The 27,497-nt window shown below is 39.1% G+C and overlaps 1 protein-coding gene across 15 annotated transcripts in view; it reads left to right on the forward strand.

The window, feature by feature from the left end:
- tanc2a (tetratricopeptide repeat, ankyrin repeat and coiled-coil containing 2a) overlaps positions 1 to 27,497 on the forward strand; it is a 464,896-nt gene that overhangs the window by 268,614 nt on the left and 168,785 nt on the right. For all 15 annotated transcript variants that reach the window (XM_055657051.1, XM_055657052.1, XM_055657047.1 and 12 more), the window contains 2 exons: positions 15,227 to 15,375; positions 26,094 to 26,280. In XM_055657051.1, coding sequence (XP_055513026.1) covers positions 15,227 to 15,375; positions 26,094 to 26,280 — 336 coding nt within the window. The remainder of the gene's footprint in view (positions 1 to 15,226; positions 15,376 to 26,093; positions 26,281 to 27,497) is intronic.

A 27,497-nucleotide genomic window follows, 5' to 3' on the forward strand; every position in this document is an offset into this window, starting at 1 on the left:
GATATATTTCCCCAAGTGCCACAGTTTTGTCAGCTTGTTCAAAGCAATTGTACCCTCTGCCCCATAAAGACAGATTGAAAGCATTCAGCTGATCAAATATATCTGCACGATATGCAACGTGAGCAAACCATGTGTCATTGTTAAAGTGCTCTGCTGGTTGAGACTTTTTTAAGGAATACTGCCAGCTTACGTCAGAGTTCATATTAGATAATGAAACAGCAATTTGCCTTGGATAGACAAGGGATTTCAGCATGGTAATACAACAAGGGATTTCAACATGGTAATACTTTGCTCATTGTTTGTCTAAAGCTTGAAAAGTTCCTGGTTTTGTTTATTTAATATGATTCACAAGATTAATGACACCTTTTAGAATTTTGTGAAGCTTTCGTGCCAAGGCTTTAGTAGATAATATCTCTCTGGATGAAACAGTAGGTTCCATGTTGCAAACACTGTTTTCATAAAGTATTTGAATGTTTAAAATGACTAATCATTGAAATGACCCCCATCAGTTGCAACATCAGTGCATTTAGATATACTAAAACGCAACAACTTAAATTAATTATCCCCAGCAACAAATATTTCATTACCTAGCCAAAGTGAGAAAATTCACACTAAAATGTTAAATCTCTTGAAAATTGCCTTCCCACACAGATCACATTCAAGTCAGCAAGGTGGTACGGTTTGACACTTCTGCAGATTAAATGAAGTCAAATAGTTATTTATTGAAAGATAATCAGCAGTTTACTGTCTTCCAAAATGTTACATTCCCTTCTTTGTGTTAGAAATATGCATAGTGGGGTTGGTGCTAATTTTTTGCAGCTGACTCTACCAATAATGCATTGCATATGTCAGTCTCGGAAGTAAAAATTAAATTTCCTAAATATGAAGGCATTTTGGTGCATAGTTATTCCAAATGATAACATGCACTCTTCTTTATCAGTTCGTTGAGGTTGAAGATCCCTTGCTTTCTCTATATATATCTGCACATTCAAAGGAGATGAATGTGTCATGTGTGGGTCATCAAATTCTGCCACAATTGAGACTAGTGGGTGAACTGATTTGATTATACCACGCTTCTCCCAATGTTTTTGTATTTGGATTCCAAATGCTTGTAAAGAGAGACAGAAGTACTTGACTACTTGTGTGTCTCTGCCAATTTGAGAAGTCTTGGACCAAAGATTCCTATAGATTGAGGAAGACGTTACTTTATTTGCATGGCAGCTTTGAGGATGTCTTTGAAGTGTTATTTCTGACCAAACTCATAATCCACTGAGTAACGGTGATCCCTGCCCACTCAAATGCACGAGAATTGAGGAGAACTGATATTAGATACCTCAAAGCACTGAAGAAGTACTACCAATTTGCATCAGCAAATTTGTCTAAATTCTTTGGAGGAACAACATGTCCTTTCCCTAACCAATGTCCATCTGTGTTTCTGATCAAGCTCAACCGGTTTCAAGGGGCTCGTCACATCATTTGCACATCTGTTACAGTCTCTGCGCTGTATCATTCTTCTCTGATGGGCTCTTCGAAGGTGGTGTACAGATAGTACATAGATTCTTCTTATAGCATTTCCTGAACTTTTCTTTTGTATTTAAATGTTACGAGGTTCATCTTTAAGGTTAGAATGCTTTGTCTTAAAACAAATGTTACATTACTTTTGTATAGTTGTACATTACATGTTTTACATTTTGATTTTCCAACAGTTCATTGCAGAAGATGCATCATAGCCTGTGTTTGTTATTTTAGTTTAGAGTTACAGTGTGGAAACAAGCCCTTTGGCCCACCAAGTCCACACCGACCATTGATCACCCGTACACTAGTTCTATGTTAGACCACTTTCACATCCTATACACTAAGACTTTACAGAAGCCTATTAATTTAAAAACCTGAAAGTCTGGTGGAAACTGGAGCACCCAGAGAAAACCCATGCTGCCACATGGAGAACGTGCAAAGTCTGCGCAGACAGCACCTGTAGTGAGGATGGAACCAGGGTCTTTGGTGCTGTGAGTCAGCAGCTCCACTGCTACACCACTGTGCTGCCCAAATGAAATGTGACATTTTGGTCTTAATCTGGATTTTACAAAATAATATATTTCTTCTCAGATTAGGACCATTTATTTTTCAAGTTGGAAAAAAATGGTAGCTAAAAATATTGTCTGTTTCACTTCTGAAGACAGTCTTCATGTTTAATATACACAGTCTTCCTGGAAATATTATATAGTGCATATTTTTGCAGTTCTTTGCACCTATGACAATGTTCAATGTTCAATGTTCATCTAATTGGCAGCAGGCTGCATAATAATACAGACACATTTTTAAAGGCATGATCCTTTTTTTCTGAATTCATGAATTATTTGGGTTCTTGGCTTTGCTGTATTGAAAAGTTACTTATTTGTACAATTTGATAAAAGATCAATGAATTCCCAGTTCTCAGTCTGACCGGAGTTTTGCTGAACCCCTTGCCTCTACTCAACCGATGACTTAATGATAACCTCACATTTATCCACATTAAACTGCATCTGCCATGCATCTGCCCACTTACCAAAACTGTCCAAGTCACTCTGCATCCTCATGGCATCCTCCTCACAGTTCACATTGCCACCCAGCTTGGTGTGATCTGCAAATTTACTAATGCCACTTTTAATCCCTTCATCTAATTCATTAATGTATATACCTCATCTTTTCTCCCCGTATTGCCTTTTTAGTTACCTTCTGATGCTCTTTCAAAGATTCCCAATCCTCTGGCTTCCCACTCATCTTTGCTATGTTATACTTTTCCTCTTTTATATTTATACTGCCCTTGACTTCCCGTGTCAGCCAGGATCGCCTCTTACTCCCCTTAGAATCGTTCTTCCTCCTTGGAATGAACTGATCCTGCACATTCTGTATTATTCCCAGAAATACCTGCCATTGTTGTTCCACTGTCATCCTTGCTAGGGTCTCTTTCAAGTCAACTTTGGCCAGCTCTTCGCTCATGCCTCCATAGTCCCCTTTGTTCAACTGGAACACTGACACTTCCGATTTTCCCTTCTCCCTCTCAAATTGTAGATTAAAACTTATCATATTATGGTCACTACCTCCTAATGCAAGGGTCGGCGACCTTGTTCTGCATGGGGGCCAGGACGTATGTCTGTGAACGGATGGCGGGCCACATCTAACACATGTACACATGGATCCCACCCCCATCCCGCCCTACCTACGATTTTTCCAGCATCTGAAGTATTTTCTTAAACGTGTTCACAGAAGGTGCGCGACCGTGCTGGCGGCTTTGTGCAGGATGTGGTACAGCCAGAGTCAGCGCTCGGCCGCGCATGGCGCTCGGCGGGCCGGATGATTACGGGATAAAAAAATCCGCCTGCGGGCCAGATGATTCCGGGTTATGGGCCGCAGGTTGCCGACCCCTGTCCTAATGGCTCCTTTACCTAGAGTTCCCTTTATCAAATCTGGTTCATTACACAACACTAAATCCAGAATTGCCTTCTCCCTGGTAGGCTCCAGTACAAGCTGCTCGAATAATCCATCTCGGAGGCATTCTACAAACTGCCTTTCTTGGGGTCCAGTACCAAGTCTATTGTCCTGCCTCCACACCCAACCATACTGTTTGTTTATTAAAAAATGAATCCCCTTAATGGTCCACAATAATGCTCTTGTCCTTTTTAAAACCTTCCTGTATTAATTTATGTAATGGCACAGTAGAGGGACATTTAGCCCATCAACTCCATGCCAGCTACTCTTTGACCCATTCCCTCTCATTTTCTTAGTACTCCTCCAACTTGTTCTCTCTCAAACATGCCCATCAACTCCCCTTTGATTCTTTTTTGCCATTGACCTCCTGTCAGGAGTGATTTACAGTAGCAAAGTAATCTTTCGACAGGTCTTTGGGATATGGAAATAAACTGGAGGAATGGAGAGAACTTGTAATTTCCACACACCCAGAAACTGGCCAAAATCAAACCCGGATCTCTGGATTATTTATTATCTTAGCATTTTTAAATCATATTATCTATTTAATTAATCCTGAAATTATTTTTAAATCCTTTTATCTATTGGCACTCTGTTAGCTTGTCCCAAGATTTCTGATTCCATTGTGCCTTTTGCCTCTTGAATGGCGCAAAATATTAGCCTCTACTCTCTATAAATATTGCCGCTGCCTTTGACCTGATATATTGTTCAACCAGACAAAAATGTAACTCTATCAAGCATTATTGTTAATGCTAGAAGCATATAGTAAATTGTTCAAGAGACTCTGTATGCAACTGGGATTTATTACTCTTTCAAATTGAAACTGTAAAAACTTAATGTGCATTGGTGTTTATAGTAAAAAAATACTTCTTTGAAACTTTTTAGCTTTAAGAGCTTTATCTTGTTTAAAATACATACTCCAGCCTCATTGTTTAATTTTGCTAAAGATTATTTTCTGATGTAATGAGTGTGGCTTCTTTTCTACTATTAACATAGGCTGTAAACTAGTACAATCCCATTCTCTGCCACCCTCATCCCCCAACTCAAATAGCAGGTAAGCCAGTTTAAATGCCATGTCATGTCTTTCATCCCATTAGGATTTTATCACTTTTCAATCCCCTGCTGCTCATAAAGTCTATGTCTTCTGAATAATGATCAGGGTCTGAAATTTTGACGTGCCTGAGATGCATTGAGCAAGAACTGCCTAATGAGCCAGTCTCATGTGGCGATTTTTAGGCAACTGCCGGTGACTGTCAGGTTGCCGAAAAACCGGTGACGACCTGCGTCTTCCTTGGGGTAAACCTATGACAGCACCTACGTCAGGAGAAGTCAAGCTACGCTCATTGGCGTCGAACCCACTGTCGCCGAAAAAATGTCAACATGTTGAAAATTTGCGGTGACCAGAAAGACGCTATGACTTTCAGCGCGACTGAGGAGACTACTCCCGGCGAAAATGTGGCAATAAACTAGTCGCCTGTAGTTGCCTAAAAAATCGCCTAAGTGGGACAGGCCCATAAATTAGAGCAGGAAGTAGATCCATTCTGAAGTTTGAAATGTTATGATAAACGAGAACATTGATGCATCTAATTGTAGTCGAAATTGTACAGGTACATCTAATGACGCAAACGATATAGCTAGTGAGTCCTGAATTGCTAATAAGCTGTTCTTCCGCAATGCAACTCAGTGCACCACCAGCCTTCTAGATACACAATTCTGGTCAAATATTACCATTTTCTACCACTGATCTTTAATCAAACTTGTTTTTTTTAATCTGGATCCCATGCTATTTTGAATCCTTTATCAATGTTTTCATAAGCCTTGCTAAAATTCAGTTTCCAATGCATTCGCTATCTTCATTGATACTTGATCACTGCATCATTGTGTAGGGACCAGGTTAGTTTGCTGGTGATATGGATGGCGAGGAACTTGAAGCTGTCGCCGTCGGTAAAGCAATTTTTTTTTTTTTAAATTTATTTATTTTATTAGAAGCAATTGTACAGGGATAAGGCGATCAACATAACAGTTATACAATTATTGTACAGCTTCATTTTTAACAGTAAAACCTAAATCACAAAAAAAAAAGAAAAGAAGAGAAAAAAAGAAGAGAATGAAGAAATAGAAAATAAGAGAAAGCAAGAAAAAGACCCCAAACTTACCAAAGAAGTGCAAGAGAAAATAAAATAAATTTAAAAAAAGAGAAGATGGAGATATACCAACCCCCCCCACCCCCCCACCCCCCGCTACCCATCCCCCCCTCGCCCATCCCTGGCATCGGGTTTAAATTTGTGTTTAACCATTCTGCTGTTGCAGAAATTCAGTAAAAGGCAGTGTAAAGCAATTCTGTCGATTAGGTCAGAGTTGTGTTCATCCCCCCGTTTCCTTAGCTCAATAACCAACTCTTATCATGCTGATATTTAAGGGGTAGGTTGTTGTCCTGACACCATGACGCAAGGTTCTCTATCTCGTTACTGCACATTGACTCATTGTTATTGTAGATCTGGCCAGGAATAGTGGCATTATTGGCAAAATTAAAGATGGAGTTGGTGTTGTACTTGGCCACACAACCATGGGCGTAGATAGAGTATAGCACAGAACCATGAGGGGCACCAGTGTTTAGGGTCAGGGTGGAGAAAAGTTATGACCAATTCTAACCGATTTTGGTCTGCCGATCGGAAACCAATTCAGATGGTTCAAAGGTATTTTATTGTCACGTGTACCAATTATGGTACAGTGAAACCCGATTTACTGGTCCCAAGGCTAAGGTCCAGATGTTTAGCGATGAGCATATTCGGTATTATGATGTTGAAGGCTGAGCTGTAGACAATGAATAGCGTCCTGACATAGGTGTTCTTTTCCTCAAGTTGACCCAGGGCTGAATGTAGTACAAGAGATACGTCATCCTCTGCAGACCTATTTTTTCTTCTATGCAAATGATATGCAACCTAGTTTGTCCAGGAGGCTGTCACAAACATGGGATATTACCAATCTTTCAAATCACTTCATTATAGTCAGTGTTAGAGCTACTGGGCAGTAGACATTGAGACAAGTCACTTTATTTTTTTGGGCGGGGACTGGAATAATGGAGATTTCTGTACAGTATGACTATGACCCTACCAGCTTCCACATCCAACACATCATTCTATGACCATTTCCACCAATGTGATCCCACCACCAGTTACATTTTCATGTCCCACTGCTTTCTGCAGAGACCACTAGTTCTCACCGAATCCCCCACTCCCTAGTCACTTTCCTCTGCAACTCCAGGAGATGTAACACTTTACCCTACCTCTACTCAAAAAGAGTCGGAACAAATGTTCCCAACCAGAAACATCATCTGTCCATTCCCTCCATAGATGCTACCTAACCTTCTGAGTACCTCCAGTACTTTCTGAATACGATCTGCAGTTTCAGCAATCAGTGAGACATTCACTATTTTAGCATCTATTGCTAAAAGATTTGACATGAGTAGGGACATTTTTCTCTATTTATCCAGTGTCCTTGTGAGATTCAGATTCAGATGAATCCATTATATACACTATGGTACAATGAAATGCTTTGTTCATATGAAAGTTGATTAACTAGTATAAGCACAGTACTGATAAATACAAGGTGCAAACAGCAAAGATTCTACTGTAATTGGATTGCATTTGGAATGCTGCGCAGTGCCCTGTTTCCTTTGTCAAAAAAAGGATATATTTGTGAAAGAGAGTGCAGAAAATATTCACCAACTGGGATGCCCGGTTGAATGTATGGGGAGAGACTAAACAGACTGGGCCTATACTCTTTTAAATTAAAAAGAATGTGAGACACAAATGAAATGCACACAAATCGTACGGTGCTTGACAGATATTTCCCATGGCATGGAAGTCTGGATCTGGTGTCACAGTTCAAAATAAGGATGAAGAAGGGTCTCGACCCGAAACGTCACCCATTCCTTCTCTCTAGAGATTAGAGATGAGAAGAAGAGATGAGAAGAAGTCTTCATCCAGAGGTTGTTGAATGCTTGGAACTCTGTTTCCAAGAGAACCATGGAGGCTGAGACATTCAGTGTATTCAGGAAAGAAATAGATCGATTTTTTTCAGTTATTAATGCAACAAAGGGATACAACACTAGTAAATGACATTCAGAAACAACATCAGTCGTGGGCTTATTGAATGGTGGAGCATACACAGGACTAAATGGTCTACTCTTGCTTCTGTTTTTTATGTTTCTATTTTCCCATAGTTCTTGTATCATCAAAAAATATCTTGCACTCTTCCTGGTGCCTCAATAACCTTTGTATCAAATGGACCAGAATTTCCCACAGTCATCCAAGTAAGGTGCAGATAATAACAACTGAAGATAAGGGGAGCAAGCACACCTCTTCTCCAGTCAATCATAGAAATATAGAAACATCGAAAATAGGTGCAGGAGTACGCCATTCGGCCCTTCGAGCCTGCACCGCCATTCAATATGATCATGGCTGATCATCCAACTCAGTATCCTGTACCTGTCTTCACTCCATACCCACTGATCCCTTGAGCCATAAGGGCCACATCTAATTCCCTCTTAAATATAGTCAATGAACTGGCCTCAACTACCTTCTGTGGCAGAGAATTCCACAAATTCACCACTCTCTGTGTGAAAAATGTTTTCCTCATCTCGGTCCTAAAAGATTCCCCCCATATCCTTAAACTATGACCCCTTGTTCTGGACTTCCCCAACATTGGGAACAATCTTCCTGCATCTAGCCTGTCCAACTCCTTAAGAATTTTGTAAGTTTCTATAAGATCCCCCCTCAATCTTCTAAATTCTAGGGAGTACAAGCCGAGTCTATCCAGTCTTTCTTCATATGAAAGTCCTGACATCCCAGGAATTAGTCTGGTGAACCTTCTCTGTACTCCCTCTATGGCAAGAATGTCTTTCCTCAGATTTGGAGACCAAAACTGTATGCAATACTCCAGGTGTGGTCTCACCAAGACCCTGTACAACTGCAGTAGAACCTCCCTGCTCCTATACTCAAATCCTTTTGCTATGAATGCTAACATACCATTTGCTTTCTTCACTGCCTGCTGCACCTGCATGCCTACTTTTAATGACTGGTGTACCAGTTGCATCTCCCCTTTTCCTAATCGGCCACCATTCAGATAATACTTTCCTGTTTTTGCCACCAAAGTGGATAACCTCACATTTATCCACATTATACTGCATCTGCCATTCATTTGCCCACTCACCCAGCCTATCCAAGTCACCTTGCAGCCTCCTAGCATCCTCCTCACAGCTAACACTGCCCCCCCAGCTTCGTGTCATCCGCAAAATCAGTCACATAACAGCAGTACAATTGAGCCTCCCTGGTAGTGGAATGAGATGCTCCACACCTATAGGATGAATGCAGTAAGATCCATCCACCTATCCCTGAATGCACTGGGTGGTCAGACAGCATTGGGTAGGTACTTGAAGATTCTCCTGTGGTTTTCCATGGAGGTTGAAGAGTGTATAAGCCTTGAGTGACATGGCTGTGGTGAGGTTGAACAGCAATTGGAAGAGTGACCTTGGAGATATGTGTTAGAGAAGGAACTGCAGATGCTGGAAAATCAAAGGTAGACAAAAGTGCTGGAGAAACTCAGCAGGTGCAGCAGCACCTATGGAGCGAAGGAAATAGGCAACGTTTCGGGCCGAAACCCTTCTTCAGACTGATGTAGGGTGGGGGCCTTCCCAGCTCTCCCTCAGCCCTCAGGCTCCGCCTCTTCCTTTCTCCTTTTATCTCCCCCCCCACCACCCTACGTCAGTCTGAAGAAGGTTTTCAGCCCGAAAAATTGCCTATTTCCTTCCCTCCATAGATGCTGCTGCACCCGCTGAGTTTCTCCAGCACTTTTGTTTACCTTGGAGATAACATAGAACAGTATAGAACAAGAATAGACCCTTCAAACCTCATAATCTGGCCTTAAAACTATGCCTTCTAGCCTTTGACATTTTCACCCGAAGAAAAGGGTTCTGACTACCCTTGTGACTATCTACCCTATCTCTGCCCCTCATAATGTTATATACTTCTATCAGGTATCCCCTCAACCTTGTGATGCGTGGTGATTAAGATACAGTGTGTGGATGAAGTGAACATTGCTAAGAGCAAGGATAGTTAGGGAGACAACTGGGGAGAAGAGGGCTCCAGGAGGGCAGAGATTAAAATGTTTGTACTGGGGAATCTGAGGGAAAAGATGCAGATAAAAGCATGTCCCCACATATTTATGCTAAGTTTGTGTACTAAAGCTTGGGTGCCAGTTGTCGTGGACTTCTTGCCTTTGGACTAAGACATTGTTCAGTCAAAACTGTGCGCAACAGTTACCCCACCTTAAAATAAAATCTTATACACACATCCCCAAGGGACTGTCAATGCTGGGTAGGCAGCACTCCCCCTCAAAAAAAAGTTCAATTGCCGCAAGATTTCAAGTCTGCCTTCCTGCATGTTCTCTTCGGCCAAAGTGCGCATTTGCACTATTTCTGTTGGTGCTGAATTGTACCACTGGCTGAAATCCAGAAATTACTCCCTTTGATGTTCTGCTCTTTAATCTCCTGCCTAATCTTGCAGAACTTCATCCTATTTTATTTCTACATAATTGGTACCGGTATGGACCACAACCTATGGCTGTTCACCCCTCTAGAACATCCCCACTTCCCCTCAGGATGGGGAAAGAAAATTGTATAAGTGACATCAATTAATTATTCAGCAAACTTGATTATTTCTAATTCCATATCATTTGTGTTTGGATATTCATAACTTGCAGTCAGTACTAAAACCCTCTGAAACAAACAAGTGGTATAGACCTATTTGCCTGCTGGAAATTCTAGCTAATGAGATTGCTCAAGTGGGAGTAACATCCCTGTAGGAGACTTCCCCTCCCTGATGTTCAAGGTACTCCCTTTGCTTTGAGCATTTGCTGTTGCAACTGTCTGGTTAAAGGGATTTTATTTTCCATTTTCAGCATTTAAATACTTCAAACCTTGTTGTATCAAACCTTAGTGCATGAAAAATGATATAATTACTGCTGTTCACAGCGAAACGGGTAAGTGCAGTTGAACAATTATGTTATCCTGGGGGGATTGTTGTCGAGCATTGTCTGTATTTTAAAGAATAGAATGCAATTAATTGGATGAATATAAAAGATGTTTACTGAAATGTAAAATGATGCCCAGGTGTGAGAATTCTCTTTTCCACTTCTATTCCATTTGTTGTCTTTGGTAAAGAGAACAAAATATTGTTGCATCATGCTACCAATACAGGATCCTATTCAACTGACAAGATGGCGAGACTTTCTAAGGAGAATAGGATTGATCAGAACTTTTCATTCTGTTTCCTGAGCTGAAGCAATCTAACTCTGCAGATTCCTGATGAGTTATTTTTAAATAGCAGGCAGTAATGTTTAGTTTTACAGAATTTATCAAAGTGTGCAGTGACCTCTGTTGAAGTAACAAAATATTAATGCCGTGACAATTAATTATAATTGTACACTTACTACTGTTTATCCCCCTGCTGCTAATACGATTCAGACGTTTAATGTCTTCAAAGCATATCACTGGTTCATAGTCTCTTAAGTTTTATGCATAATTTAGTTGCTCTTGGCTAGGTGAGCACTGCTTCATAGAATGTACATTGGCCATTGTGAATATTCATTTACAGTGCTGGTACCGTTATTCCATCTATAGTAGGATTTAACTTCAAAGGTGGAGGCTTTATCACGTATAACAGTACATGCAGGTGAATTTTGTTCTAGTAAATCTATTATTTTGTACTCATGTAGGGCACATTCAAAAAATTCAATACAAACCATACTCGCCCCCGCAAAAAGGCCAAATGGCACGCACAGTGACGTCAATGGGTTTACAATAGTTGATTAATCCACAAGCACAAAGTTTTGCCAAGTTTATGCAATGAATAAATGGTGTGGGTCTCTTGAACTGGAGAAAATCCCGGCAATACTTAAGGGGAGTATTATTCATAACTGGGTTTTTGGGGAGTATATCCACCTTAAATCTACCTTAAAGTAGTCTGTTCCTGTTTTGAAAAGGAAGAAGGTAACAAATGCTGGAAATCTGAGATAAAAACAGAAAATGTTGGAGTTACACAATGGGACAGGTAACAATAATGAAGAGAGAAAAAGGGTAAACATTTCATGTTGATGACCTTTCATCAGAGGAAAGGATTTACTCTTTTATCTCTTGTCCATTCACAATGATCAGTCTCCACTCCCTCCTAATATCCACTGTTGTCCTTTGGTTCACTCCCATAATCTGTATCCCTGCGCTTCTATTCTTTCATCTAACCATGATCTCCTCTCTGGTGATCCTCCCCAAATTTATCGGCCCGTTCTCATACACTCCCAGCATGCCAACAGGGATTTAGTACAAGCAAAAGTGGACTGCAGGGGCAAGTAACGACAAACTCGAGCAGCTTGTAGATCCTTGGGAAATCTATGCCATTAACCTTTCATCTTTTTCTTTTATAATCCATTTTCAGTATATTGGTTTTTATTCAGAAATTATGCAATTCCTTTCTTCTTCAGAAATCACATGCAAGAAGGGTCTCGACCTTTCTTCTTGCCTATTTCCTTCACTCCAAAGACGCTGAGCTTCTCCAGCATTTTTGTCTACCTGCAATTCCAATTTTTCCATTGTCTTTTCATTTGACAATTTGAATCAGCCTTTCTATTACTCCTTGCAGGGGCTTTGCAGGGTTTCTAAAGTGATGCTAAGGATGAATATATTTTACTGAGTAACAAGAGAAATAGAAATGATCGACATTTAATCCATAATTATAAGGAATTACGTAAGGAAATACTGGTCAGTGAGTCAGGAACCAGAGTACATAAGTTTGTCTCATATTTTGGGCCTGCTGGGCGCAGAACATAGGCCAATATGAAGATTGAATTAGGCCAGGGATAGTAAGGGCAATATATAAAAACAATTAACCATTAAAAATACACCAACATTTTAAAATTATTAAAACATTTTAAAAGTAAATGAAGAGGCAATGAAACACTATTTGTTTTTTTTTTTACATTTAATCATCTCAGTTAAATAAAATAATTAGTAAGTAATTTGAATTTATCTGTGTCTTTTGAGACGCATCTACCTACTGAAATAAATTTGACTGGCAGAGCTGAATGTTAATTGATCAGATCTCCCAGTTTAACCACTGAGAAATATGAATACATCTGATTTATCCGTGGTCTGGGACCAATTAGGTCCCAATGGTGCTGGATTAGAGAGTTTCAACCTATAGGAAATTTGTGTTGGTGAATAGAATTAAGAAACAGAATGGTGGAAATACTCAGCAGGTGAGACAATGACTGTGGGGAGAGAAACTGAGTTAACATTTTAGTTCAATGATCTTACATTAAAACCCAGTTGAAACTATGCCATGTTTTCATTATCTTAAGGTTTACTTTTCTCGCAACCTCCTAGGTTGATTCTCATATTACCATTGTAATTCAAAGCATGAATTTATGTAAAATAGCATTGCTGCATCCTCTCATTAATGTCCTATTAGTCAAGCTTCATTGACTTCCTTGACAGCAGCTAATCAATTTCAAAAGTCATGCTGCTGTGTTCCTTGCATTCGTAGCAATCCTTTCTTGCCCGGTATCCTCAGGAAAACCAAATGTCTCTGGCTCCTTCAAGCACAATGCTTCTATTTTCTGGAATTTGCTTCTTTCCCAATTGCTACTTATTTCATTTCTTCCTCTTACAATGTTTTTTGGTTTACTTTATGTTCTCCGTCTTTCTCCTTTTTACAAAGTTCAGAAACACCCCTTTCCTTTCTTCTTGGTAATACTTCCAGTCATGCTTTATATTTAGACATATTCTAAATCTTTTTACAGGTACCCTGAACTTCCAGTTGCAACCTTCACATTAGTTTTCATCCTTTTTCTCCTTCTCTCAAACATGAAATGATCTATGGGAAATGGAATTGTTTGGAAACGCGTATTAATAATGGGGCTTGAATTTTTCCATTTTGACTAATAACATCGGAGAAAGCTACACTGTGAAGGGCAGCATGAAAAAATAATTCCTTTTAATTTATCAGTAAAACCACATTAAATGTCAACCATGTGGAATTTGCATTTTTATTCATTCTGCTCTCAAAATGCCATAAATTGTTTTCAAAGTGGATGGTTTATTTGTGGGATGTGTTAAACAGTGACATAATGGTGAGAAAAGCTACAGGTGTAGAAGTCCCCACATAAATGGAGCAATGATGGATTTTGTATCTACATACAGAAAATTAAAAATTTTGGCAAAGTAATTAAAAAATCTAGCCCTATTTCATCCTCACTCTAAATCAATGTTGTGACTCTCAATAGTAGGGTGCCCCTTTGATTTTTATGCGGACACTAGTTTGTTAGTTCAGTTAATTTGAAAGAGGCAGCATGTGTACAAAAATATTTTCTTCTTAGCAGTGGAAGTTACAGAGGCTATTAAATGATTTACATGCATGGCATGTATTTGTTTTGTGAACCGTAAATGAATCTGAACAGGTGTCCTTTCCGCAAAAGTATGAAAATGCTGTTGGTCTAATTGTACCTACAATAAGACTTCTGACGGCATTTATCCAGAGGAGACTTAGTATTTGTCAAGTTTTGCTCTTATCGCTAAATATGCTATAGTGAAGTAAAACAATTTCATAGATTAGGTAGAGTTTCTTTCTTAGGGAGATATACAAAGAGCAAGTATGAGTAACTCATCAGCCTACTCATTAAGTGACATAACTGGCTCTGGTGTATCAGGCCATCTTCTTTACCAATGCTCCTAGATATATTTTGCTTCTGTGTATAGTAGTTTTCCTTTACATTGCCAGGATAACAATGAAGGGCAAGCAGAATGGTGAAAAATAAATTAGCAAATCTTACAATAACTGGAAAAACTACCCACAGGCAAGGTGGCATTTATATGCAGCAGCATATTTGCAGCCAAACATTTATGTGATGTGAATGCACAAATTCAGCGGGAACATTATCTGTTGACATCTTCAAAATGTTCACAGCTGAGACTAATGGGTACTTTGTTAGGCTCATAGAATTTATGCATAATATGCTAAAACAAATGTACTGATGGAGACCATTCACTAAATTACTATGCATGCATTGTTTATTTTATGTCCTATACTCTTTGAATGTTCCTATTACAATTAAAAATAAATATGAAAGCCCTGTCACATTCATGTGTTGCATGGATTTTCTGTGTCAAGTAACCTCCAAGCTATATTTAACTATTCCCCTCGGTACCTTTTTTTCCTAGTGCAAGTAGGTTATGGCTTTTGTATGCTCATCAGAGGCACTTACTTCAAAGCAATTCTGTACGTATTAGTTTTTTTGCAATGGTATGTATGAGCAAAATAGTGTTTTGGAATATTTGAAGCATTTGTTCAAGTGTTTCAGGTAAACTTCTGCAAGGGTGAATATTGCAGTGAATTGAAAGATTTTAAATTCACTTTATGCTGTGAACAGTCTGGTTATATTTAGATGGCTGTAAATCTGAATTCATATTTATGTGGGCATGTATTTTGGTTTAGTATCCACAAAGGTACGTGTCTACCTGTTCTATGAGGATAAACTTCCCAATTATGCAGCTGTGCAGCCATTACAACATCTGTATAAATGAGTAAACATTAGTGATACAAATGTAGATCAGAGAGACTGATCATGATAGAATGCTATTGTCCTCTTGTGTGTAAATTAGAGTGATGTTACTTAATTGAATTGATTTATTATTCATCTTCCTGCACAGGTGATTCGGAACAGGAACTTGGACCGCCACCCTCTGTGGATGAGGCTGCAAGTACACTAATGACACGACTAGGCTTTCTGTTGGGAGATAAAGCCTCAGAAGTACAGACAAACACAGAATACAGCATGGATGAACAGGATGAAAATCAGGTATGGATCTATAAGGGAAAAAACAATGTAAATGTATAGCTGCTATTGTGCACTATATTGTGATGGAGTTAGTATTGTCGAAATTAGGTTATTGGCATCATGGGGAACATTTTTGTCATGTAGCTAAAGCTGTTACAAATACATTTCATGACACGAGAAACTGCAGTGTAGCTGTAATTTTGTTCTGTATCGAAGCAGCTTCAACAATAACGTAAAATGAAATGGGATAAGTGAAAAAAATGTGGAAGGGTACACGGGGAGAGCAATATAATTGGTCAGAGGGAGCTGGTAGTGTTAATGCCCATCCATGCTTTAAAAGTCTGAGATTCAGCACAATTCATTGATCAAGGAAAACATTGTGGAAACTTTCTGATTACATTTTGCTTGTTGTGAGCTCAAACGTTTGTATCTGCTCTCACTTTTTCAATGGTTCATCCCTCCAAAATTGTTCTCATCTTAATTTTTTAATTATCTGCAAATTTCAAGTCTGAATATTCTCTACTTGCCACTGTAGGTCGAGCCTGCACGCCTCGTGCAAATGTTGACTCTCTCTGATTGCTCCTGTGGGTTGAAGGGAAAGTGGGTGATAATTCATCTTCTTCCCAGTGCAGCATTGAGCAGCAGCCTGTGAGACATGGCAGAGATCAGTGGTAATGACTAATCCTAGAATTAGGAAGCTGAGTGTGATTATGATCCTGACCAACAGAAGCAAAGCAGTCAAGGCACACTGAGAGCCCACTGGACACTTTACAAGCACACCGTATGTACAATCAGTAGGAATGTTGGCACATTAAAATGCATGGTTTCAGGGAAACAGGATTACTAAAACCTGGTTATTTGGCACATAATGCACTCTCACTTTTCAGAGCAGTGAGGTAGAAAATCTCCCTGCCAATGAATGTTGAGTCATTTGAGGAAGCTTTATACCGGAGAAGGAATGGTAGGGAAAATGAAAGTCTTGCTGAACATGAGGAGTTGAAAACAAAATTAGATCTTTTGCATGTTAGCTCGATTTTATTTTACATTGTGTGAATTAATTTCCAGCCCTGGAATTTGATTTGGGCTGAGTTAGAGGTGCTTAAAACAGCCATGGAGAGACTCACTTACTATTGCATTTTTGGAACTAGAATTTATTTAATAGTCATGAGAAAAGGTCTGGCTGATGTAAATTGGGCATTCATGTGGCACTGTGAGACATCGGCAGCAGCAGAAATTCACAGTATGGCATAGCCCTCACCCTACCATTGCTGTTAAGTCAGGAGATCAGCTTTGTTCATAGGGGAGTGGAGAAGAGTGGATAGAAACAACATCAAGCCTGCATAACTGCAATGAGACACCAATCGCTAACAGAAGCAACAACATGCATGCAAACAACATGAAAGAGCAAAGCAATCTCACGAACAATTGATTTGATAGTAGTTTTGCAGTCTACTACATCAATTTTAAATGGTGGTGGATAATTAAAAGCCCATGGGAGGAGGATGAAGCTCCAAGGTCATCTCCATTTTCGGAAGATGGGGCATTAGTCGGAAACTTATTTGGGCTAGCCATAAAAATACTGTGGCTACAAGAATGAGACAGAGGCTTGTAAACCTGCCATGCCTGACTCGCTTCCTAATACCTCAAAGCCTCTCCACTTTCTATCAGGCAGAAAAAGAGTTTGATGGAATTCCTTAAATTTGCTTGAATGGCTTCAACCCCAACAACACTCAAGACGCATAGTACAAAGCAGCACACTTGATTGGCATAGCTCCAACGCCATAAAACCTTGGTCCCTCTGACTGTAGAGTGTACAAAAATGTGCTGCATTTACTCACTTCTCCGACTGTGAGAACACCTCCCAACCTCGCAGCCCCTACTAACATAAAGAGTAGGCAGCTTGTACATGGGGAGATCGCGATCGGCAGATTACACTGAAAACTGACTTGGAAGTATGTCACTGACTAATTATGTTACTGGCTCCTCCCCACCCGATGAATCTGGTCAGTATCTTTTAATAATTCTGTAACAATTCAATTAGCTGGTTAACTGCCACATTATTAAGGGCATTTACTGATAGTTCGTAAGGCTAGTCTTGTCAGTCGTGCCCAGATCTCCAAAAGAGCACAAAATAAAATGAAGAACTAAACCATAAGCAGCCCAATTGACTTTGAGCTCCAGGCTGGCAACACGTTACAGACAAAATGCCTATTTGCATATTTAACTGTATAAATATTTTTCTGTTGTAAACAATGCTGGGATCTTGTGTAATAAAATACCCCTACCAGAGAGTCTTGCACAGATTTGGTACAGGCCTCAGAGCAACGCAACCTTTTTGTGTCTCTTCATGGGCAATGTGATATATAGCCCAGGAGATTTATATGACAGATGAAGTGCCATATAATTAACAGATGATTTTTGTCTTGTTGTTTAATTGTGTTGGTGAATAAGCAGAATTTTTTTATCGTGATTAATGACATTGTGGACTAGGTTTTGTTGTAAGATCATGGATCTGAAATGTGAACTCTTTTATGTAGGATTTATATTGTGAAGTGCTGAAGTAAATAGTACTACGCAAATTAAAATAGACGTAACATTAAGTGAAAGATGCTAGCAACCATTTCCTGGTCATTTAGTATAACCCTGAAAATTTGATCTTGCACTTCTCAGTGTGTGATGATGCTTGCGGGTCTGACACAATATACTCAGCAGGCATGCATCAAATGGAATTATTCCTGTGCAGTGCTCGCATTGGAGTATTATGCAGTAAATCAAGCAAGTTCTCCCTGGAGCACTCCCAAAGCTCCTCGGTCACATTGCAGACACAAGAGACTATAGATGCTGGCATCTAGAGCAAAAAAACAAACTGCTAGAGGAACTCAGTACGTTTGGTAGCATCTGTGGAGGAAAATGGACAGTTGATGTTTCAGGTCAAGCCTCGTTGTCTGGACTCTGCTGTTTAGAAATACAAAGTGGAAACAGGCCCTTTGACCCACAGAGTCTGCGCAAAATAACGATCACTCATACACTAGTTCTATCCTACACCCTAGGGACAATTTTACAGATGCCAATTAACCTACAAATCTGCACGTCTTTGGAATGTGGAAGGTAATCTGAGCACCACGCGGACACAGAAAGAATGTACAAACTCCATACAGACAGCATCCGTGGTGAGAGGTGTCAGAAATCGTCCAAATGAATTTGAGGGAAGGGTGGACGTCAGTAGTGAAGTTGATTAAATTGACAGACAATAGGCGCAGGAGTAGGCCATTTGGCCCTTCAAGCCAGCACCACCATTCAATATGATCAAGGCTGATCATCCACAATCAATACCCCGTTCCTACCTTCCCATATCCCCTGACTCCGCTATCTTCAAGATCCAGAGAAAGAGAACCAGCCTCCACTGTGAGGCAGAGAATTCCACACTCACAACTCTCTGTGTGAAAAAGTGTTTCCTCATCTCCATTCTAAATGGCTTACCCATTGTTCTTAAACTGTGGCCCCCTAGTTCTGGACTCCCGCATCATCAGGAACATGTTTCCTGCCTCTAGTGTATCCAATCCCTTAATAATCTTATATGTTTCAATAAGATCCCCTCTCATCCTAAATTCCAGAGTATACATGCTCCATTCTCTCAGCATATGACAGTCCTGCCATCCCGGGAATTAACCTCATTACATGGATACAGGAGGCAACACCAATGCAGTTGACAAAGGAGCAGAGAAAGAAACTCAAAACATCATCAGTCCATTTCCCTCCAGAGAGGCTATCTGATCTTCTGAGTTCCTCCTTCAATTTGTTTTTGCTTTGTCACATTACATTCCAAAGTGGCACAGCTGGTGCCTCATGATGCCAGCGACCGGGTTCGATCCTGACTTCGTATGTGAAGGTTGCATGTTCTCCATGTGACCGTGTAGATATCCTCTGGTTTCCTCCCACATCCCAAAGACGTGTGGGTTTGTAGGTTAAATGTCCTCTGTAAATTGTAGCTAGTGTATAGAGTGTGGATGAAGAGGTGGGATAACATGGAACCAATGTGGGCAGATGAGCGTACACTCTGGGCTGAAGGTCCTGTTTCCATGCTGTATCTCACGTAAACTAAACTGTCTGGGAATCACTTCTCATGGTATGGGCCTCCATTATTATTATTATCCCCACCCATGTGTATTTGACCAGCCCAGACTCTGATTTGTTCCTCTCTCATGTCTTCCATCCAACTCAGCAGAAGCGTGATCAAATGTTCCCTTTGCCACTGCACCTCTGTAACCACCCCTGCTGTTGCCGCTGCCATCAGTCTTTGTCACTACTCAAATGACAGATTGTGCCTCACATCCCAACTGGGCATGCAACTGTCGGCCTTGGCTTCGGTACAAGGAGGTCCATTTTCAGTAGTTGGCACACCACTGCAGCAAGCATCCATTGCTCCCTTTAGGATGTACAATATCTTTTTATACCTTTATCTCTCACTCCAAATCAAGCCTCACATGCTGAGCATTTCTGACAATTTTCCCCTTTTCTTTTACAAAGTAGGATTGTTAGGTGCTTTGAAACACCAAAAATTATCTGTGTTTTATTTATTTTGAATATTGAATATCTATGCCGCCAGGTAACAGTACAAAAACTACTTCCAACCTGCTGTTGGAATATACAGTTGGAATATCGTAAAGGTTTTCACTATCAATTCTAATTGGTTTCATATCAAAAATGGAAAGATAAAATTTTTACTAATATGAAAGCACATGCAACATTTCAGTGCAGGACACAGTAGGTAGATGTAATGTTCTGTTGCTTATTTTTTAGCACATACAGGGCACTCTGTCTTCAGTGAGAGCGTGTGCTGATCTGACTTGAATGAGGATTTTATTTTTAAAGATAAATTTTACAAGATACAAATGCGGTAAATGTTGCAAGGGTGATTTCATGGTTTTTACATACCCTTGGAATTTAGAGATGTTCAAAATTGAAGTAAATAATCAAATTAACAATGAAAACATTGACGTGCAAATGACTACAAATATTACGCTAAAGAATAAATAAAGATAATCTTACCTTCTCCAATGCATTATAATTCATAGCCCTACCATCCATCCCCTTTGAAATCAGTAGGATCTTGGATCCTTGCCAGGTCTAACCTGGCTCTAGATCAGAGAGGTGATTTCAGCAGCATAATTATCGGACAATCTCAGCAATTCTGGGATCTACCAGTGGACTCCATGGGGACTCCAGAATCGAGGATGCTGACAGGTTTAACCTTTCCAAATTTGTCAGCAGGCTGGGAAATTTCAACCGTACTGCCATTTAAATGGCTCAACAATCTTTATTAACCAGATGCAGCCCCATCACCACATGTACGTTTTAAATGTAGTGAAGGAAAGGCATTTAAAAATTAGGGAGGAGGCAAGAAGTATGTAAATTGTAATGCAGCTTCTGATGTCAGAAAATGAATCTGCTAGAATACAAACATTTCAGGAGCAAAAAAAAGTGCAAAAGTTGGAGTTGTGAAATGAAAACAAATGTCTGAGAATTCTCAACTTACTCAGGTATCATCTGAGGAGAGAAAAAGAGAAATGTTAACTCTGTTTTCCTACCCATGGATAACCAGTACTTTTTCTGTAACACCAAGTTGTTCTTTTTATAATGCACTATCTGACAGTAACCAAATAGTGCACTGCAGGGACAAGAGGAATAAGTGTCATCTGCAGGCAGAGGAGATCAGTTGTCATGGCATTGTGTTCAGCACAGAAGTTGTGGGCCTAAGGACCAGTTCCTGTGCTGTACTTTTCTGTGTTCCATGTACAGTTAGGTTGCTAAGATAGACACTATGATGAAAGTCCAACTATGAATGCAATAGTGAATGCTTGTGCTAATCTTTCTCATATTTATTTGCATAGTGTTTACTGGGCTCTTTAAAATTTTAGTTTGTGTAATTTATATCGTTCTACATCAGCCTTTCATAACATAATGGGATTCTTTTCATCATCTTGAAAAGTAATTTCAGCATGCATCAAAGCATTTTCAGAATAACTTGAAATTGATTACAATTCCATTGACAAATGCTCATTATTGAATTCATTTTTCCAGATGTAGGCATTGGTGGTAAATCCATCATTTATTGCCTGTTTAAGGGAAAAAACACATTGCTGGAAGAAGTCAGCAGGTTAGGCCGCATCTATAGAGGGAAATTATTCATATTTAAGAAGGGTTCCAACCTAAAATTGTGTCTGTCCATTTCCCTCCAAAGGTGCTGCCTGACCCACTTAGTTCTTCCAGAGTTTGCCTTTTGCTCAGGATTCAAGCATCTGCAGTCTCTTGTACTTTAATTGCTGATCTATAATTACTTTGTGGTGAACTGTAACTTTGAATTGCTACAGTTCAACTGCTGAGAATACAACCACACTGCTGTTAGGTAGCAAATTCCAAGGTTTTGGAATCTGCAGGTGATGGTGTTTCTACTTGTTCCCATTGGGCTGGAGACTCATTGTACAATTATATCAAATACTCCCATTTGATTTGTACTAGAATAAGAAACTGATTCTTAGGATTCTATAAAGGTACCTTGCCAATTTCATTATTTGAGCACATGCAACAATTGAATGTGGCTTAACCTGATGTAGGTTTTGGGCATGTGTCCCTATTGATTGCATTTCCCAATCAAAAGTAGTATTATATTGCTCTATCATGTCCCTATACTTCTAAGCAACTGATTCCCAAGTATTGTTTGGGGTGGGAGATTGCAACCTTCACGTGGTCCGCCCTGTTTCGACAAATACAATCAACCTGGCGTGCACATTCAAATAAGATCAAATAGAACAAGTTGTCCTACAACGTTAGGCTGTGCATACGCAAGAAGAAGAAGAAGAAGAAGAAGATGAAGATGAAGATGTAATGTTTGTCAAGACCTGTGGATGTTTTGTCTGGGCAATGTCTAACTAAATTAACAGTTTCTGCAAAGAGAAGTACTTGGAAGGAAGAAGTAAAAAATGATGAATATCCCTCATGAAAACACACACAAACCCACAGTATTTATGGTAGACTTTGTGTGCTGTGGCTGAGAAAGGACACATTGAGTTTCTCTAGAAGTTGCTGACATTCTGTACTTGTAAATGTTCAGAAAGGGATTTATTGATTGCGATGTAACAAAGGTCATTATTAAAATAACAGATGTTTCAGAAATAACAAGAGGTAAATAATGGTTCAAAAGCATTTCATGATAAACTGAAGCTGAATGACTGTTACAGCTGTTACTCTGCAGTGAGGAAAGGTTTCTATTATTTTTAGGCTTGATTTATCATTGTGTTTTGTTTTAAACATTTGTACACACCATGGACCAAGTATTTGATGTCAAAATTTGCTTATGATAATTTACATATATTGATATTTAATCTTTGTATAGCTCCAATTCTAAATATAAATCTTTATTTATTTTTTAGCATTAAAGTCAATTGCACATCATTTTTAAATATTTATTTAAAAAAATAAACACAATTGCTGTGCTGAACTGGAAGTCTATGGACCCATCAGTTTACTCAATTGTTTTTTATTTATAGGTTTTAATGCATTGGTATGTCTTATGATCAAGACAGGAATCATTGTGGAGCGATTGAATATAGGAGTAGAGAGACAGAGTGCAGATGTGGGAATCTTAAGGAAAATAAGATTTTCTGGAGGACTCAGCAGATCAGGCGGCATCTCTGGCCAGAAATAGACAGACATAGTTTTGGGTCGGAACTATTCTTCAGACTGATGGAGAAGGGAGATAGCTTGAAAAAAAGGTGAAGGGAAGGAGTGGGGCAAGAGCTGGCAAGTGATCAGTGGAACCAGGTAAAGAGGGATTAATTGGCAGATAAGTAATGTGGGGAAAAGAAGGGGGGGGGGGGGGGATGAATGGAAAAGACAAAACAGTGCAAATAGTGGAATCTGTTAAGTGGCTAGCAACCAGGAGCTCCAGTTGGCCAAATTGGACAGAAAGCTACATGTGTTCGGACATAAATTGCATATTTGGCTATCTTTCAAAGGTGTCGCAGAAAAAAGTGTTTGAATGAAAAGGCCATTAGTCAAAAAACAATTAATGTATTCCAGCTATTATAAGTTTAATGCAAAAACATCACTTGTTAGTGATGTAGTGAAATAGTGTATAGCATTTCCGTATGTTACAATACTTACCTTCAGCGGCGCTGCAATTCTGCCATTGGCCGTATGCGCGATTTTGGCGCCTTTGGGGGTGGTTAAAACGCTTTTTTTTCCTACCTTGCCCTGGATTATATTTGGTTGGAGTGCAAGCTTTTGCTGAAGAATCGTTCCGACGGGCGTTCTGTGTATTTTTTTTTTTTAATTGCCCGACTCGTTCAGCGCTAGAGTCATTTTAAAATCAGCTTCTAAAGCTGTCAACAACGGGGACGGATTTCATGTAGGTGACAGGTAAAAGAAAGCTGTTTATTTTTATGTATAATAGTGGTCCTTAAGATACCTTTAGTTCACATTTTAAGTTGCGAAACGGTGATTTAGTCCCCATACCAACCGGCAGTGTTTTTCATGCAGATATGGGGGTCTAAATCACTGCAAACCGCAACGTTCCAAATGGTCGCGTTCCAGAAAAGCCCACTCGCAAGATGATTTAAATGGCCATTAATTTACAGGTATTAAACATTAAATTCCTTCCATTTGGCCTATAAATCCATGACAATGAGATTTAAAAATTATGTTATATTGTGAATTCTTGTGTGAATGTTATTTGGACACATATGCTATTTAAAAATGTTAATCTATTCTTAAGAAATTGATAGATGTTTAGATCTAGTAATTGAATTTTGTAATTAGCTACAATTAGGTAACTAATTATATGCTTTAATTTCAAGTCATCTAAGTAAGATTGTTTCATATTTGTTTCAGAATGCTTCAATCTATAATAACTGAACATTTCTTTTAGTTCTCTTAATTTTTAAGAAAGTTATGGCCATTTGACTGTCCTCGATCACAGCTTTTGTGTTAAGTCAAAGGAAAAGCAATAGAGAACAAGATGCTAATTTCCGAGTATGAAAATGGCCATAACTTTTTTAATACTGAAGATATGAAAGTGAATTAGGTGACAAATTAAACTTATTTTTATGCTTTATCTGATGGGATAAATTACAGACTTGATTTTTTAAATCTCAAAATGTTGTAACATTGCTATAGCATTGTAAAAAAAAATCTGTGTTTCTTTGATGCAGATTTTAATTGCTCAACAATGATTCCTGTCTTGATTGTAAGACATACCAATGCATTAAAACCTATAAATAAAAACCAATTGAGTAAACTGATGGGTCCATAGACATCCAGTGCAGCACAGCAATTGTGTTTATTTTTTTAAATAAATATTTAAAAATTATGTGCAATTGACTTTAATGCTAAAAAATAAATAAAGATTTATATTTAGAATTGGAGCATTACAAAGATTAAATATCAATATATGTAAATTTTCATAAGCAAATTTTGGCATCAAATACTTGGTCCATGGTGTGTACAAATGTTTAAAACAAATCGCAATGATAAATGAAACCTAAAAATATTTTGTGATTGCTTTTGGGTGTGGGCATAACGGAATGCCATCCTTACTGCCCCTAGGAAGGTGGTGGTGAGCCACCAACTCAACTTGTGGTGGTGACACTTAAAAGTTACATTGGCAATTCCATGATTTAGTCACTGCCACAAAAAAGAGGTGACCTATTATCAAGCCAGCATGTAGGCGAATGTTCTTGGTGATGTTCACAAGCACCTGCTGTCTTTGACCTGGACAATTCAGAAATATAGAGGTTTTGGACGTAGGTCAGTAGGTTGATGCCCGAAGGGTTTAATGATTAGTTTGGTGAACTGTTCAGCTCTGGGTGGGGCTGAGCTGTTGAATATTATTGGAGTTGTGCTCATCAAAGCAAATTGCTCTGGATTCTTGACTTGGATCTTGCAAATGGTGGAATGGCTTGGGGATGTCAGGAAATGAATCATCAGATTTCAGAAAGCAAGTATTTGGGTGTAAATTTGTCAAGTTCAAGCCTGTGAACTGCTGTCTTGTTGGTCCCAGGTTCATTTGACACAATTATCATTAGTTGATTTGAATTCGTGCAGGGAATTTCAAAGCAACCAGAGAGCAGTGCTGAACTACTATCTACGTTTATGGTGACCCTCAGACTATCCTTGATCTGATTTTTCCGGTATTACCTTGCACTAAATGTTATTCCCTTGTCATGTTTCTGTACACTGTAAATGGCTCTGTTGTAATTATGTATTTTCTTTCTGTTGCAGCAACAAAAGCTTTTCACTGTCCCTCGGTACATGTGACAACAAACTAAACTGAACTGAAACTGAGAACTTTAGCCATATTTCATAACAGATTTTCCTTTCATTGAAAGTTTAATAAATATTCTGCTAAAAGTCTGAAATGTCCTACATCATTTTTATAGCAACAGTACATTGTGTACATTTCTAGGCTCAGGAACTCGACAAGACTAAACTATATATGAAACTTTTGTTATGTTTTCTTTTGAGAATTGGAGTTCTAGGTCGTGATTTAAAGATTTTTCACATCCCCTTTTGAAGCAAGCTGCCAATTAATTCAACTATTGATTTTTCAGCAGATTGTGAGCTGGAATGTTGGCAACCATTCAATCCTTTTAAAGACATTGTTTAAAAATTGTAATGATATTACTCTAATTGTTTTTTCACATGTTCAATATCTTTTCATGGTTCCTCTCTTATGTTTGCAGACATCTGCAGAGACTCAGCGTATCAGCCCCTGCTCCACTTTGACCAGCAGCACTGCGTCCCCACCTGCGAACAGTCCCTGTTCTACACTACCACCAGTTAGTACTTCGGCAACCGTTAAGGATTGCTCTTATGGAACTGTCACCAGCCCAACGTCTACACTGGAGAGCAGGGACAGTGGTATTATTGGTGAGTTATTTTAAGATAATACTCTGTGTATATTCTCCAAATATGGTTCTTTATAAATATGTGAGCTCTGGAATGTATACTCAAGCTGTATTTTAGATAATAATGGCTAAATTGAGATAGCATTGTAATATTGTCGAATCATAACTGGAATGATTGGTCTGTTAGCAATTTAGTTATGTTATATAAATTGACAAAATAGTGGCAGACATTGTTTACTCTTAATTTCTCAATAATTTAGTGGCATTCTGGTTTTAATATAATAACAACAAATGTATCTGCGCAGAATGTCTACTATGGCTAGTAAAATAAAGGATTTGGCAATTAAGTATCAGATATGTAGAGTGCCATCATAATGTTTGGAACAAAGACCCATCATTTATTTATTTGCCTCTGTACTCCACAATTTGAGATTTGTAATATAAAAAATCACATGTGGTTAAAGTGCACATTGTCAAATTTTTATACATTTTGGTTTCACCATGTAGAAATTACAGCTGTGTTTATACATAGTCCTCCCGTTTCAGGGCACCATAATGTGTGTGACTCATCAATGTCGTGTGAATGAAAGTAGTCATGTTTAGTATTTTGATGCATATCCTTTGCATGCAATGACCGTTTGAAGTTTGCGATTCATGGACATCACCAATTGCTGGGTGTCTTCTCTGGTGATGCTCTGCCAGGCCTGTATTGCAGCCATCTTTAGCCTATGCTTGTTTTGGGGGCTAGTCCCGTTCAGTTTTCTCTTCTGCATGTAAAAGGCATGCTCAATTGGGTTCAGATCGTGTGATTGACTTGGCCACTCAAGAATTGACCATTTTTTAGCTTTGAAAAACTCCTTGGTTGCTTTAGCAGTATGTTTGGGATAATTATCTTGCTGCAGAATGAACTGCTGGCCAATGAGTTTTGAGGCATTTGTTTGATCTTGAGCAGATAGGATGTGTATACATTTCAGAATTCATAATGCTACTACCATCAGCAATTGTATCATCAATCAATGAAGATAAGTGAGCCAGTACCTTCAGCAGCCATACATGCCCAGGCCATAATATCCCCACCACTGTGTTTCACAGATGAGGTGATATGTTTCGGATTTTGGGCAGTTCCTTCTCTCCTCCATACTTCTTCTATCGTGTCCATCTTCCATGTTTCAAATGTTGACATTGCTGTCATCATCCGTCCTGAAAAGGACGCAAGTATCCGGCGACAATCAGTGGGAG

The sequence above is a fragment of the Leucoraja erinacea genome, chromosome 27, assembly GCF_028641065.1.
Source record: "Leucoraja erinacea ecotype New England chromosome 27, Leri_hhj_1, whole genome shotgun sequence".
Lineage (NCBI taxonomy): Eukaryota > Metazoa > Chordata > Chondrichthyes > Rajiformes > Rajidae > Leucoraja > Leucoraja erinaceus.